General features: G+C 46.6%; 8 protein-coding genes across 8 annotated transcripts; 4 read left to right on the plus strand and 4 right to left on the minus strand. All coding sequences in view use genetic code 12, as the record gives it.

Moving 5' to 3' along the window:
- Positions 1-197: 197 nt before the first annotated feature.
- Positions 198-1,862, minus strand: REX3 (RNA exonuclease; the record flags this gene model as incomplete). Its single annotated transcript, XM_025481445.1, has 1 exon — positions 198-1,862. One exon carries the CDS (start codon positions 1,860-1,862, stop codon positions 198-200), a length of 1,665 nt encoding a protein of 554 aa, XP_025336063.1.
- A 602-nt stretch (positions 1,863-2,464) lies between these two features.
- On the minus strand, positions 2,465-4,693 carry AKR1 (palmitoyltransferase; the record flags this gene model as incomplete). Its single annotated transcript, XM_025481446.1, has 1 exon — positions 2,465-4,693. The coding sequence occupies one exon, from the start codon at positions 4,691-4,693 to the stop codon at positions 2,465-2,467; it is 2,229 nt and encodes a 742-aa protein (XP_025336064.1).
- Positions 4,694-5,397: 704 nt separating this feature from the next.
- On the minus strand, positions 5,398-6,210 carry CXQ87_002960 (DUF4112 domain-containing protein; the record flags this gene model as incomplete). Its single annotated transcript, XM_025481447.1, has 1 exon — positions 5,398-6,210. One exon carries the CDS (start codon positions 6,208-6,210, stop codon positions 5,398-5,400), a length of 813 nt encoding a protein of 270 aa, XP_025336065.1.
- A 220-nt stretch (positions 6,211-6,430) lies between these two features.
- CXQ87_002961 (uncharacterized protein) lies at positions 6,431-7,825 on the plus strand (the record flags this gene model as incomplete). The annotated part of the gene is made up of 1 exon (XM_025481448.1): positions 6,431-7,825. One exon carries the CDS (start codon positions 6,431-6,433, stop codon positions 7,823-7,825), a length of 1,395 nt encoding a protein of 464 aa, XP_025336066.1.
- A 1,361-nt stretch (positions 7,826-9,186) lies between these two features.
- Positions 9,187-10,202, plus strand: CXQ87_002962 (uncharacterized protein; the record flags this gene model as incomplete). Its single annotated transcript, XM_025481449.1, has 2 exons — positions 9,187-9,470; positions 9,539-10,202. The coding sequence occupies 2 exons, from the start codon at positions 9,187-9,189 to the stop codon at positions 10,200-10,202; spliced, it is 948 nt and encodes a 315-aa protein (XP_025336067.1).
- Positions 10,203-10,426: 224 nt separating this feature from the next.
- Positions 10,427-10,922, plus strand: CXQ87_002963 (peptidylprolyl isomerase family protein; the record flags this gene model as incomplete). The annotated part of the gene is made up of 3 exons (XM_025481450.1): positions 10,427-10,490; positions 10,538-10,813; positions 10,873-10,922. 3 exons carry the CDS (start codon positions 10,427-10,429, stop codon positions 10,920-10,922), a joined length of 390 nt encoding a protein of 129 aa, XP_025336068.1.
- Positions 10,923-10,993: 71 nt separating this feature from the next.
- CXQ87_002964 (nicotinamide-nucleotide adenylyltransferase) lies at positions 10,994-11,815 on the plus strand (the record flags this gene model as incomplete). The annotated part of the gene is made up of 1 exon (XM_025481451.1): positions 10,994-11,815. One exon carries the CDS (start codon positions 10,994-10,996, stop codon positions 11,813-11,815), a length of 822 nt encoding a protein of 273 aa, XP_025336069.1.
- A 50-nt stretch (positions 11,816-11,865) lies between these two features.
- On the minus strand, positions 11,866-13,176 carry CXQ87_002965 (uncharacterized protein; the record flags this gene model as incomplete). Its single annotated transcript, XM_025481452.1, has 3 exons — positions 11,866-11,879; positions 11,911-13,014; positions 13,062-13,176. 3 exons carry the CDS (start codon positions 13,174-13,176, stop codon positions 11,866-11,868), a joined length of 1,233 nt encoding a protein of 410 aa, XP_025336070.1.
- Positions 13,177-13,207: the final 31 nt, after the last annotated feature.

Here is a 13,207-nt window from a genome sequence, read left to right on the forward strand (position 1 = left end):
TCACCTGATATTTATAGTTGACAAGCTTACGGTTGCAACCCCTTTAGCATTGCGCAGGAGATGTGCATTATTGCATGTTCCTTTGTGCATATGTGGAGATAGCTGCGCTTTACATGCACGCGTGCCCCAAAGGTGTTGGCTGCGAAATGAGTCCTGCTCTATTATAACCTATGCATTGCACAAATTGCTATTATTCATTAGTTTGCTTCTTGCTCAATCGATCTTTTGGATGGAACCTCAGAAGTTTCTTTTTGTCTGTTCCGAAAAACAGCACCTCCAGACGATGGGGCTTGGTCAATATGTTGACTCTCCTTTGCCCGTCTTTCCATGTCTTGCTGAAGGAAGTATTTCGTGACATCGATGGCGGCAATAGAATCCTCACCACTGTCGTGTTGCCCTATTTGAATATTGCGACCTAAGTACCTGAAGGCCAACTGTTTGAGTGCAAAACGGAATGTGGGCGACGTCTTGTTGCGAGGATAGAGCACGGCAGTGTCAACGATCTTGTCGTGAATGAGTCTCATGGCGTTCATGTCATTCTCGAGGCCATGACCGACAAGAATAGTATTGGAGTCGATGATTTCGCCCAACAATGCAATTGAGTCTTCAAAGGTTACAGCCTCGGGTTTGATTTCCGCAACACCGGACCAGCGTGTGTTCAAATCAATGACTGTTCCCTTGGGCTTGACAAGAATGTCGAAAGCTTCCTCTCCCGTGAAGAAGTCGATGGCTGTGATACGAAGAAGTTCAAAACCGTAATCGGTGTAGCCCATTTCGCAGTCAATTCCGACTGCTTCCAAGCTTCCCTTCTTTGTTCCCCAAATATCTTCTGTACGCACAAACGGTTGGGCCTTGTGTAATTCTTCCGGTCCATCCCAATGAAAGACGTGACGATTCCACTGTGCACATGGCTCTGTGTCATTAGCTCCCAAGACTCCCTGGCAACACAGATAGATTCTCTCACTCTGATCATTCTTCAAGGGTTTTCCAGCGTGGTAACGGCAGTCCACTTCTTTTAGAGCATCCTCAAGCTTGAATTCAGCTTTGCATCGTCTGCACACACGTTCTTGCTTGAAGTCGGCTATCTTCTCCGGGAAATCCATGATGAAGCCGTATTTTATGAGTTTCTCACGATCAATGATATTACGCCTCAACTCGCCTAAAAGCTCTTTGTTGCTGTACTTTTTCTGGCCTTTCAGCTTTAGCTTCTCAGGGTGGTTGATTTCATAGATCCTCCGTTTGATAGAATGAGCGTAAGAGGCTTTGCCTGGACATTGACATGCGATTTTGAACTCCTCATCTATGCCATCAAGTATCGGCGTCTTATTATCCGGTTGATTCCGCTTAATGGCAGCCACGATATGCTCGATGAACTTTTTCCTTTGCGGCAACATGTCCGGGGAAGGGTTCACCTCCCTCGGCATAATGAACTTAGGTTCAACTTTATTCTCTTTCTTGTTTCCCAAATAATCCTCAACGTTCTTTTGGTACTCCTGTAGATTCTTGCTTTCCACAGCGAATATATGCTCTTTATCAACAGCGGAGCGATTGGGTGTTTCGCTTAGCTTGTTCTTTCTTATGTGTTCAGCAATCTGTTTTGCATATTCAAAGCGTTGCCCTCTCGGAAGACTGACTCCCGTGGTCAAGGCTTTGGTGATGATAAACGTCGTATCCTTGACTGCTTTGAAGTCTGGACTGGGTGTATCGGTCTTCACTCTTTTGGACGCAACCACGGCCTCATCTGATGATCGCCTTCTCTTGACATCATGATTGAAGATACAATTTATAACACGACAATCACCGAAATTAGCGAGATCAGGACATTGAACAGATGCAAAAGCATTGTTGTCCAAGCGAAACATTTATAGTTTATTATAGCAAGTTGTTAGTGTTCATATGTCGACTTCACAAACAGAACCTATTCACTATGCACCGTTACAAGGTTACCCGGTATGGATCTGTATTCCTGCACGAATGCGCGATGCCAGGGTATAAAGCGAAGGCTCTTCCCACGCCTTCAAGATTTTTTTTTTTTTCTCTGTCGACGTACTTCATAGGATCATTTCTATAGGTCACGTCCCACAATGACTCTTCTAAAGAGCCACTGAATCCAACTTGGTTGATGAGTAAGATACCCTCGCGCCCTCAAAGTGAGAACACATTTAGCTTGTCCACGATCCCTTGCGGTCTGGTCATCTACAATTTGTTTGCCTTTCACCAGCCACTTACGACCTAGTCATTAGTGCTGAAAGGAGCGATGATCTTGACCCTTTGCCACACGCTTTTTCGGAAGACGTGGCTTTGGGTGGGTGCGAGTGGCAGTCTGACAAGTTACTTGCCTTGAGCATTTTGCTCTATGGCTTGTGACTATAGTCTACTCCGTGTTGTGATGTCGGCGCATTGTAGTTGATCAAAACAGGTCCTGTTTTGATCGTGTTATTCTATGAACAATTTACTAGTTGTTTTATACGTGCTCAGCTCCAGCATTTGGGTACTCATACAACTTGTAGTAGTCCACAATCTGGCCGTTGAGGTTGTTTTCACCCTCGATGGGTAAGTAAAACAAGTTTCTCCAGGTCACGTCGCCGATGAACCAGAAGTCCAACCAGTTTTGCTGCCATCCAAAATCGGTCGGAATATGCAAGTTCTCGAGAGGTCCAGGCACTTCCAGCTGGGTCTTTCGGAATAAAGAGGCTACGGCAAGTTTCACTGTCATCACGAACTGGTCCAAGCCTAAGAGCTTGCAGCAGACACCAAGTCCATGATTGTGACCTCTTCTCACTGTCAGGGTAGATTCAACCGGTGGTCTTGGGCCATCGAAGTCGCTCGGAACAGTAGAATGGTTGTACATGGGATTGTTGACTCTATTGTTGAGTGAGCTAAATTCCCATGTCGTCAAGCCCTTGAGTACCTGGAACGTTTGCACTGTGCACAAAAAGCCAAGCCAGACCAAGTTGAACAAGCACCAAATGTTGAGGTTGAATATGAAGTGGTTGTTGTAGAATCCTTTGCACAAGTCCTCGCTAAGAAGGTGGCACTTTTCATCAATGTCAGAGTCGTATCCCAGGCCGTGCTCAGCGACATCGAAGAATTTGATGGACAGAATGAAAAACAGGACGATGGCCACGGCGAGGGAGTATGTAAATGTGAGGAATAGTTTGTGGTTTCTAACACCGATGTCGTTGTAAACCCATGGACAAAAGTGATCAAACCTAGCAATAAGCCTGTTGCTGAATCTTGAAAATTTCGATCTCAACGGTCTGCGGGCGAAGGTGTTAACGCAAAAGTGCTCAGTGTCGAATCTTGCGAGGGAAATGAGCTCTTTGACATCTTTGAGAACAGATTCTGAGTCAGTGGTGATGGGAATCTGACCTGGATTGATGAACATGGCCTTAAAGAAGGTATATGAGAATAGAGAAGCTGACGCTGCCACCATCACACTCGCCACAAAGCGTTTGAAAATTACAGCCGGTAGAATGGCGAAAATCCAAACTATTATGCACCAGAAGGCCGTTCCGGAGAAAAGTCCCGCCAAATATGGACTTTTTAATATGCTAGTATCTTTCGGCAGGTACATTGGAATCAAGAACATTTTGGTGAGTAAGGTACCAACTCCGAAAAGAAGACCAGACACGAAGATTTCTGGTATGGCTAGACCATTGCTGAAGTTGCAAAGCCTCAAGACGATAGGCAACAAGACGTAGGGTATGAGAAATGTCACCACTTTTGCGGGCTTAGGTTCGAGCAAATGCGTACGTGGAGCCCAGTTGTTCTTTTGGTCTCTGTCAGCTTCACGCAAGACCTGCAACCAGGTGTTCTCACAGTTCATGTCTTGGCTGACTCCGAAGGAGTCTTTATTTTTGTCGTTTTTATGATAGATGTCGGAACCCGCTTCCAAGAGTGCTGCAAGAACAGATTTGTAGCCTCTGATGAATGCCCAATGTAACGGGGTCATCTGGTTCTGATCGACCTTGTTGACATCAGCTCCGTATTTGAGAAGAGCGTTCACAGTGAGAATATCACCCTGATATGAGGCCCAATGCAAAGCTGTACACTTGATGGAGTCGGGCTCATCAATGTAGATACGTTTCATCGGATCGTCCGTTGCGACACAACTCAACAAGATGTATATACACAAGGTAATGTTGGAACTGTGGACAGCCAAGTGCAATGCATTGTAGTTTTGGGAATCCTTCATTGTGGGGTCAGCATCCGTGTGGGTGAGAAAGTAGTCCACCACATACACCAAGCCTGTTCTGCAAGCCCAATGGAAGGGCGTGGCACGCAAATTACCACCGACAGCATTGGGATCAGCCTGAGAGTATTCATTCTCCATGAGATATTTGACCAAACTCAATCGATTATTGATCGCAGCCCAGTGTAAACCGGTCACACCGTCACTAAACGTGTCAGAAGCCTGTACCTCGCCGGAAGAGATTTTTTGCTTCACTGTTTCAAGATCACCAGCTTGGCAAGCAGCCATGAACTGAGCCAAAGTGGGATTGAGGTCTTCCTCGCGAGGCTGTTGAGGTTCTTGTTCCTTGGTGTCATCTGTCTGGATGCCAACACTGCCATTTGTCTGTGTTTCTTCTCCTTTTGAATTGAGGGCTTCCAATTCCGTAGATGCTGTAGTTTCATCCTGTCCAACCAAAGGAACCATGGTCATATCGTCATCTTTGGGTAGATCAGACATTGGTGAGTTGTAGTATGATCTGGTTTTCCGTTTCGCGCTATCACAGCCTCAAGTAGGGCTCGGTGATGATGAAGCATTTCGGGTTTCTGCGGTCGAAATGTTATTTTGGCAAGTTTTAATGACTGGGAGTATGTAGTATTGAGTTTTGTAGGAATTTCGGAAAATTGGCATTCATTCGTTGTTTTTCAAGTGTGATCATAATTTTGCAGCCATTTGGTTATTCATCACATACATTGAAAAACGGATGCGAAAAGCGGGCTTTGTAGCTTGATGCATGACGAACCAACATCGAGAGATTTATATTGAAAACGATATATAAACTGAAAGAAACGAAGAATTAGGGATCCAGATTGAAGAATGTATTCTCGAGCAAAATGACGGTGAAGGTTCAGTATGATGATAGAAAAGTTATAGTCCAAGAGATTCGTGATAAGTCAAGGTGTGATCGATCGCTGCAGTTCGTATAGAGTGCTACCTACAATTTAGATAGGAAGGCTTCGAGACGCTAAAGGAAAGTAGTCTCCCATTAATAAAGTCCCATTCATATCTGAAACTTGAGTTAATAATACGAGCGCCCTTGCATCACGTCCTCGGTTTAATGCAGATCCTTCGCCCTAAGCATCTCATCGTGCATTTGTGATACCTTCTTGAATACCCATTTATTTCAATTTTACAATGAAGTGAGACCATTTTTGTATAATTTTCTATTCAAAATCCTTGGACGTGCCACGCTTGTTAGCCTTGAGGCTGCGTACGCTTTTGGCGTCGTCCTCGGTGAAACTATCCATTGTCGCTGTGGCGGTGGCCTCGGAACCTTGAATTGTAGGCTCTGCCGAGGATGGAGATGATGAACCCGCTGAGCCGAGTCCCTGCTGTACGAGGTGTTTCAAAGACTCACTGGCCTTGACGGCACCAGGCTTGATGGTCTCATCCACAAAAGGCTGAACTTTATCATTGATGAAGCCCGGTCTGACATCTGCCTCGGAGATCAAGCCCAAGTTCTTTTCACCAACGCGTTGCAAGTGCTTTTCGAGCAAGAGAAAGTTCCTCAGGTTGGCTTTGTAACCAATTTCGATCAACTGGCCAACAATGGGGATGAACGATAAGACAAAGTCGATGGCAATATTGAAGAAGAACAAAAGTTGGATATCCAAAGGCAAGCCGTCGTCCAAGGAACGAGCGTACCAGTAAATCAGCAATGACCAGTAGTTGGCCACAATGGCTCCGAAGATAGGCACCAAGCCTACAACATTGGACCAACCCAACTTGAAGCCGAGAACGCTGAACCACATGTCATAACGGTAAGCCTTTTTTCTGACAGTCTGCAATATACTAACATCGTTTTGCAGAAGGCCCTTTGGTGGTTGCCTCTTCACCTTTTTGTATTTGGTCTTCCCTGTCTTTTCGTTTGTAGACACTGGGATGTCCTCATAGTAAGGGTCCTCGACGCCAAGCTTATTGAGCTGATTGTCTTTCAAGAATCGATTCGCAACCCAATGCAAAATATACAGATACATGATCGAAGAAAAGTTGAAAAAACGGTAGTTTCAAGTAGTTTGCTAGCACACTATTGTGCAGAGAGACAGCAGAGGTGCCATAGTTAAGATTGCTAGGCCGATGCGCCCCAGCTTTATCATGTGCACCATTTCCATGTAGCACCTGCAGCATGAGCATCCCATCGATGGCCGAGGAGGTTAACAATATTTATTTCCCCATACTCCTTGGTTTTCTTCAGTCATGGTCGTTCGTGCTGTAATTGGAACGCTAGTCAACTGCATTCCTTACTCCGACCATTTACCCCAATTTGTACAGCATGCCATCTATGAGGATACCTCCTCGTACGAATCAGCTAAGCTGGAGTCACCCTTGGCCAGCTCTTCTGATGTTGGGACCCCCATGAGTCCACAACAAAAGATACACAACCGAATTTTACAAAACAGGGGCTCCGTGTCTACCCCTGCAATGCCGAATGATGATTTCTCACTAAACGACCCGGTAGACCCTGTGGACCCAGTTTTACCATCCCAGGATCGGAGTGACGCCTTGACCGAAACAGAAACCGTCCAGGACCCAGACTCCACCCGTCACAGCATGGTGCAGAAATACTTGGATGAGCAGAACGCCAAATTTGACACCCTTATCAACAAGAATCTCAATGTCGTTTTGCAACAACAAAACATGTACGAGGACGAGGCCTCGTGGCAACAGCTCATGGTTGAGATGGCTATGTCGAGAGACAAAGAAGAGATCAGCTTGAAGATGACCTCCTTGATGGGGAGGGCGTCTACATGGATCCAGTCGCATATACCTCGAAGCATTTCCAGCAAGCCGCCCAGCCGAGCTAACAGCAGGCCTGTTTCAAGAGCTGCGGTAACAGAAGCCGATAGCAACGAGCCCACGGACGCTGTAGTCCGGGCAGACGATGCAACAATCGAGAACTTCTTGGACTCGCTTGATTATCAAACAAAGGTGAATCTTTTACGTCAATTGAGGATCGACTTGGGCCTTTCGGACCAAGACGACTTGCTGAAATTTTCCCAAGAATTGTCAAAATCACATCCTGGAGCTCCTTCGCTTCTTATAGACAAGTTCGAGACACTCATGATCATTTCTGTCCGCTTGTCGTTCATTTGCCTCAAATTTATGATACCAATGGCAACGCTAATGTACCTCAAGTTCAGAAACAACGACGTGCTATTTTTCAACAACAAGAATTTCAACAGGCTTTTGACGCTCACAATCAGGTTTATGGAATCATTGGAAAAGAGACTAAAGACAGAGACTCTTAATGCATATCAATACGGGCAACAGGCCCAAGATCCCCAAGCGTCCACACAGACGATTGAGCAAGATACGGCCGTTGCCCAGCTCGAATCTCCATTTAATGAATCACCCATAGATACGCCAAAAGCTACATGGACAGATACGTTTACGAGAATGGCTGTTAATTACTGGCTTAAGTCAAGAAGCGCTCAAGCAGATTACGCAAAAGACCCACGGTATGCGCAATACTTCTCTGGCAAGAAGGACGGGCAAGGTGATTGGGACGATAGAGACGAATTAAACCCGGGAGAGCAAGGCCAGCCGTCTTTTATCGACATAGCCCAGCAGTTTGCAGATCAGCTCAGGTAGCTTTCTACTGAAAAGCGGATCCAGGCCATTTGATAGCCGACTGGCAGCAGCAGAGAGGGTAAGCAAGAATGGTACCTCATGTGATGTACTGGCTTGATTTCAAGAATGGGTGCAAAAAAAGATCCTCTCCTACTAGCATCTAGAGCATGGACTGCATGCAAATGGAGCAAACTAAAGATACTAGGCCAAGCGTTAAGGGCTAAAGCGTTACGATAATATTGACGACGGTTGAGGCCGTTATGACGTCCATCACCACGCCTATAGATTGTTGAAGGCAATCTCAATTCTTTATTTGCAAAAAAAAAAAAAGCAATCAGTAAGCAAACCACGGTCATACGATGGTGCCAAATTGGGCGAAAATTTCTTGAAATGCTGGTGAAATTGGGTGCCACCATGGTTAGAGACTTACTGAGATAGGAGACAAGCTCGCTGCATGGAAGAGGTGTAGAAGCTTAGAGAGGCATGGAAATGTCGCAGTTCGCAGTGCAGAGCCTCAGAAACGCTCTTGACACTCTGTTACTTGTATCTTAAGTATAGGGGCTAGGCGGTGCGAACGCTTATTGCCAGCGCATAGTGGTGCAAGAGCCAGAGTTGCTACGACATTTTTCTTTTTTTCTATAGACGGCATGAAACCGGACGGCATGTGCCGCAATATGTGTGCACATGGGGCGCGAACTTGAGGGGTTACCCGCCAGAAATTTTGAGATCTGGCCAATCATTTGTAGGATCGCCGCAGGAGCCACCTGCATGTCGTCCTAGGCCGCGACCCGCCGCCATCATTAAAATAGCGACAAATATTCCCTACGTTTTTCTAAAGCTTTCTTTTCGCGCCATTCATATTCAACCAGCTTTTTTTTTTTTTTTTTTTCTCCAACACTTTTGTTTCTCGCGCACTAAGTGTCACCCCTTCACCTACAAATTTTTCCCACTTCATCACTGGGACAAAAACTTTAGGCGTCGACTTCTAGTGCTTGTGGTTATTACCAGGGGATATTTTTTTTATATCAAAAGCTACTTCCAACCAGTGATTACATCTGTATCCTGATTGGCACCCCTTTGGCTGAAGTTTTTTATATTTTACTTTCAAGGCCTTTGAAACCGTGTTGGTGACCAGTTTTTGCCACCCTGTTCAAAAGTCTCCTTGACCTGTGTGCAAGCATTGTCTGACTCCTTGATTGGCTGGTTCAGACTAACTATTGAGTTTCGCACATAGTGGCATAACTCATCCAAACGTTCGCACACCAGACTTGTGCCGCCTGCATACCAGCGCTCACGCACAGTCTAATTATCCTGACTATGGCCTTGTGCTCTCAGGCGTTCCAATCGGCTAAGCGCTCCTGCGACTTTGGCTCGTCTCTGCAATGCACCCCTCAAAGAAGGTTTGTCTATCGAAGATTGACTTGAACACTGCTAGAAAACCTCACAAGGTTTGCTTCAGTAAACTCAACAACCCTCTGGCGTGCTACTCTTCATCTGAATCAGATGCGGACTCTGACGACCAACAGTCATGTTACAGCGCCGACCAGGCCCGTGCTAAAAGAAGAGCTTCTTCTAGGATGTCATTTTCTGTCAACAACGAGCTTTCGAAAGCCGTTTCACAATACAGTGACGATGACGACCTAGAGTTGGAAGCTTCTGAACGCGGGTCCCCCAGGCCACTGGCGATGCTAACTTCGACTGCAAGTTGATGAGCTCGCCTCGCGCCTCCTACAGTTTGGGCAGCTGCACAAACATCCAGCTGTGCCATGGCCAGCGGAACTCTATCACGTCCAGCTTTTTGCCAATCTCTGACAACAACTCGTCTGGCCCTAGTACCAAGAAGCACATGCCACAAGGTGACAAGTCCTCTCGTTCTAGGTGCTTCGACTACCTCGTTGGTGCCATTGACGAAGCATGGGCTAGATATTGTGATGCTGCCTCTTATGTGGAGGACGAAACATACGGTTACAACACACCAAACTCTGTTGCTACCGACGACGAGGACGACTATTTTGGCAACACCACGGACTTGACTGACTACGAGAGCGAGTTTGAGCACGAACAGAAAAAGTGCATTGCTCAACCAGTCTCCAAGAAACCCTCGATGATGGCCAAGCCCGTTGGTATTATGGCCAACGATAGCACAAGTCGTGCCTCGTCAACCTCTAAGGATCCTTCTTCGTGCCAGTTGCAAGCGTTGAAGGACCGCTTGATCAAAGCCAAGTACTTCTTGCAAGATCTCTTGGAGTCTGAGGACTACCAAGACGCATCTGCTTTTTGGAAGCGCTGGGACATGATCAAATATGCCGCCATTGAGTTGGTTGAAGATGACGACGATGACGAAATCATCGAGTCTACCATCGACGACTTGGAGGAAGGGCGTCTTTTTACCAACTAGATTATTCCACCGTAACGGTGACGCGGAGATGAAGATATGTGATTTGCTTTTTCATTGTTTTATTAGTTGAAATTTGGGATTGGGAGTTGATTAGTGAGATCGCTGGGTTTTCAGCCCCAGGGTATATACTTGTATCATAGATTATTCTGAAATATCATTGTAGTGCACAGTCTCCAGATGGCATTGACAGGTTGAATGCGAGTTTAGGCACACGCCATACCACCATGCTTTTCCTCCAATTGGTTGTTCTCTTGATCGCCCAAGTGTGGGCTGTTAAGGTTGAAATCGGTAGGTCATTTGAATATCATTTATCACCCCATTCTCACTAACTCCAGACGTGACCCATGTTCCTACTGACTGTCCTCACAAGACCAAGGCTGGTTCCCATGTTCAAGTACACTACAAAGGTTCCTTAGAAGATGGAACCGTATTTGATGCTTCTTATGGTAGACTGCCAATTGGATTCGAGATCGGAGCTGGAAGAGTCATTGCCGGTTGGGAGCAGGGTCTTTTAGACATGTGTGTTGGAGAAAAGCGCACCTTGACCATTCCTCCGGAGTTGGGCTATGGCAGTTCTGGAATCGGGCCAATTCCTCCCAACGCCGTCCTAAGTACGTATAATGTTTCTTTATCACCCCACAGTTGGTCACGTTCCCCATACTAACCCCAGCCTTTGACGTCGAGTTAGTCGATGTCTACATCCCTAAGGAGGAGCTCTAGTGGTGCTATGGCGCGACACATCAGTTCATATAGCTACTACACCATTTGCTTTCAAATTTTATCCTTGTAGCATGCGCAGATTTGCTAGAGCGCTCGAAGAGTTCGTGGCGCTGGCCAAGGACTTTGCTGTTGTTTATTCCACCTCCCGCTCTCCGTTGATACTGCGAGACACAGCCCGTGTATGTATCCTCGACTCCCTGTTCAACCCACCCCACATGGCCCACTACGCCTTGGCCCGTGAAGCATTGCTGTATCGTTTTGGGGATACGCATCTTGAGAAAAACCAATTGCTGCTTCTATTACTTTTGCTGGTCAAAAATGCGGACAAGGTGGACCCTCAGCCGGCTTCATTCGAGCACAGACTTGATATGATGCACCTCATGGCCGACTATTTGCACGACAACCTCAAAGTGGATGTCAGCATAGGCCTCACGCTGCACGCCAAGTTTGTGGATAAGCTGGTGTCGATAATGAATGACATACGGGAACGGCTGCCTGAGAGTGACGTCAAGTTGACTTTCCTCGTAGGCTTCGACACATTGCTTAGGATCTTCGATCCCAAATACTACTTGCCGGACAAGTTGCTGGACCTGCTTGACGAATTCATGAGAACGACGGATTTGTTCTGCTTGACAAGGCAGGACAACGTCATTTCGTACCAGAACCAGGTGGACTACGTGCGTAGAATCCGCCACGGCAAGATCGCCCATATCCCTCAGGCGTGGTCCGAAGCCGTTCATATCTTCAGTTTCGAAAAGCAGGAAGACGTTGAAACACTAGGGTCTGTCAGTTCTTCAGCGGTTCGCAAGGCTATAGCTGAGGACCCTCACCAGGAGCTCCCACTTATCCCCCAGATCAAGGACTACATTTTGGAAAACAAACTATATCAATAGCTACATATTAATAATGCAGACGAACAAAATAACGGCGATCCAGCAGTAGCTCACCGACAGTGCCCTCGACTCATTCACAACCATGGCCAGCAGACTTTCCATGGACATTGGATCGGTTGGTGTGTTGGCGACATAGTTCTGGTTCTGAGAATTAGTGCATTCATTCTTGCCACCACGAATGACAGAACTGATGCCGCTCTTAGACCAGGCCAAACAATCAAACGATTCATCGGTCGACTTTATCTTTGCACTTCCTCTGATCAACTTGAGGTTGGGTGCTTCGACCTCTTTGATAGGTCCGACCAACTCAAGTGCTCCACTGATCGTGGTGAGTTCGGGAAAGAAGTCAATCTTGGTCAATTGAGTGTTGTTTGCAAGCACCAAACCGCCATCGATCTCTTTTAGCTTGTCAAACAGCACCTCGGATAACTTCTTGTTGTCCACCAACGACAAAGTGCCCGCTACCCTGCCCAACTTGGGGAAGTTTGCAGAATGCAAATGATTCTTATTCAAACTCATCAGTCCCTTGCACTCGCGGAGCTCTCCGAGCTCGAGTTGGTCCACATTGTGGATACTCAAGTTTTTGGTAGAGTGAAGGTGGGGCAAGTCGACGTTAATGTGGTCGCCATTCGCTGCAATGTGGAGCATGTCTGTAACAGACTCCACATCGGAACTGACCGATTCCAAAAACCGGTTGTTGTTGATGTTGAGCAGCTCCATCTCCCCGGAGTTGATACCTATGATGTAGCTGAGAGAGGTATCCGAGATAAGCACACTAGACAAGTTATGGATTCTCTCCCAGTTTATGTCTGCTGCGCTCAAAATAGGAAGAACATTCCACTGGATTTCTCTTACGGCAGCCAAGCTGGGTACCTGAAGAAAGCACAAGGAGGTCAACTCTTGCAACTTGAACTCACCAGAGATCAGCTGCAACATCGGCATTTCCAAACGAACAAGAGCAGGCGAGTCTTTTACCTCCAACAGGCCGTCGACAAATCTCAACTCCTCAAGCTTTAACATGGCGTCGTCGAAGTTGGTGATCACAATATCACCCTGAATCTCGTCACAACCGAGGATCTGGTTCAAGTCGCCCAAAGACAGGATGGTGTATTGCTCCAGAGCACATTTGCGAAGGTTTTGCGGTCTCATTGGAGCCGGTGGACCCGGCTGCAAAACAGTCAGAGAGTTGGTCTCTTCAACTGGGTGTTAGTGAATACTAGAGTACAAGTGGGAAGGTAGGTCATACGGTCACGACGGGCCCGGGCAGGATGGTTGAAATTATCAATCACTTGGCCATCGAAAAGACGGAAGCCTGAAGCCACGGCTAGTAAAGTAATGGTGAGAGGTGGGAAGAATAACATGGTGCAAAAGAGGTTTGTGGTTTTCGCAGCC

The sequence above is a fragment of the Candidozyma duobushaemuli genome (assembly GCF_002926085.2).
Source record: "Candidozyma duobushaemuli strain B09383 chromosome Unknown C_B09383, whole genome shotgun sequence".
Taxonomy (NCBI): domain Eukaryota; kingdom Fungi; phylum Ascomycota; class Pichiomycetes; order Serinales; family Metschnikowiaceae; genus Candidozyma; species Candidozyma duobushaemuli.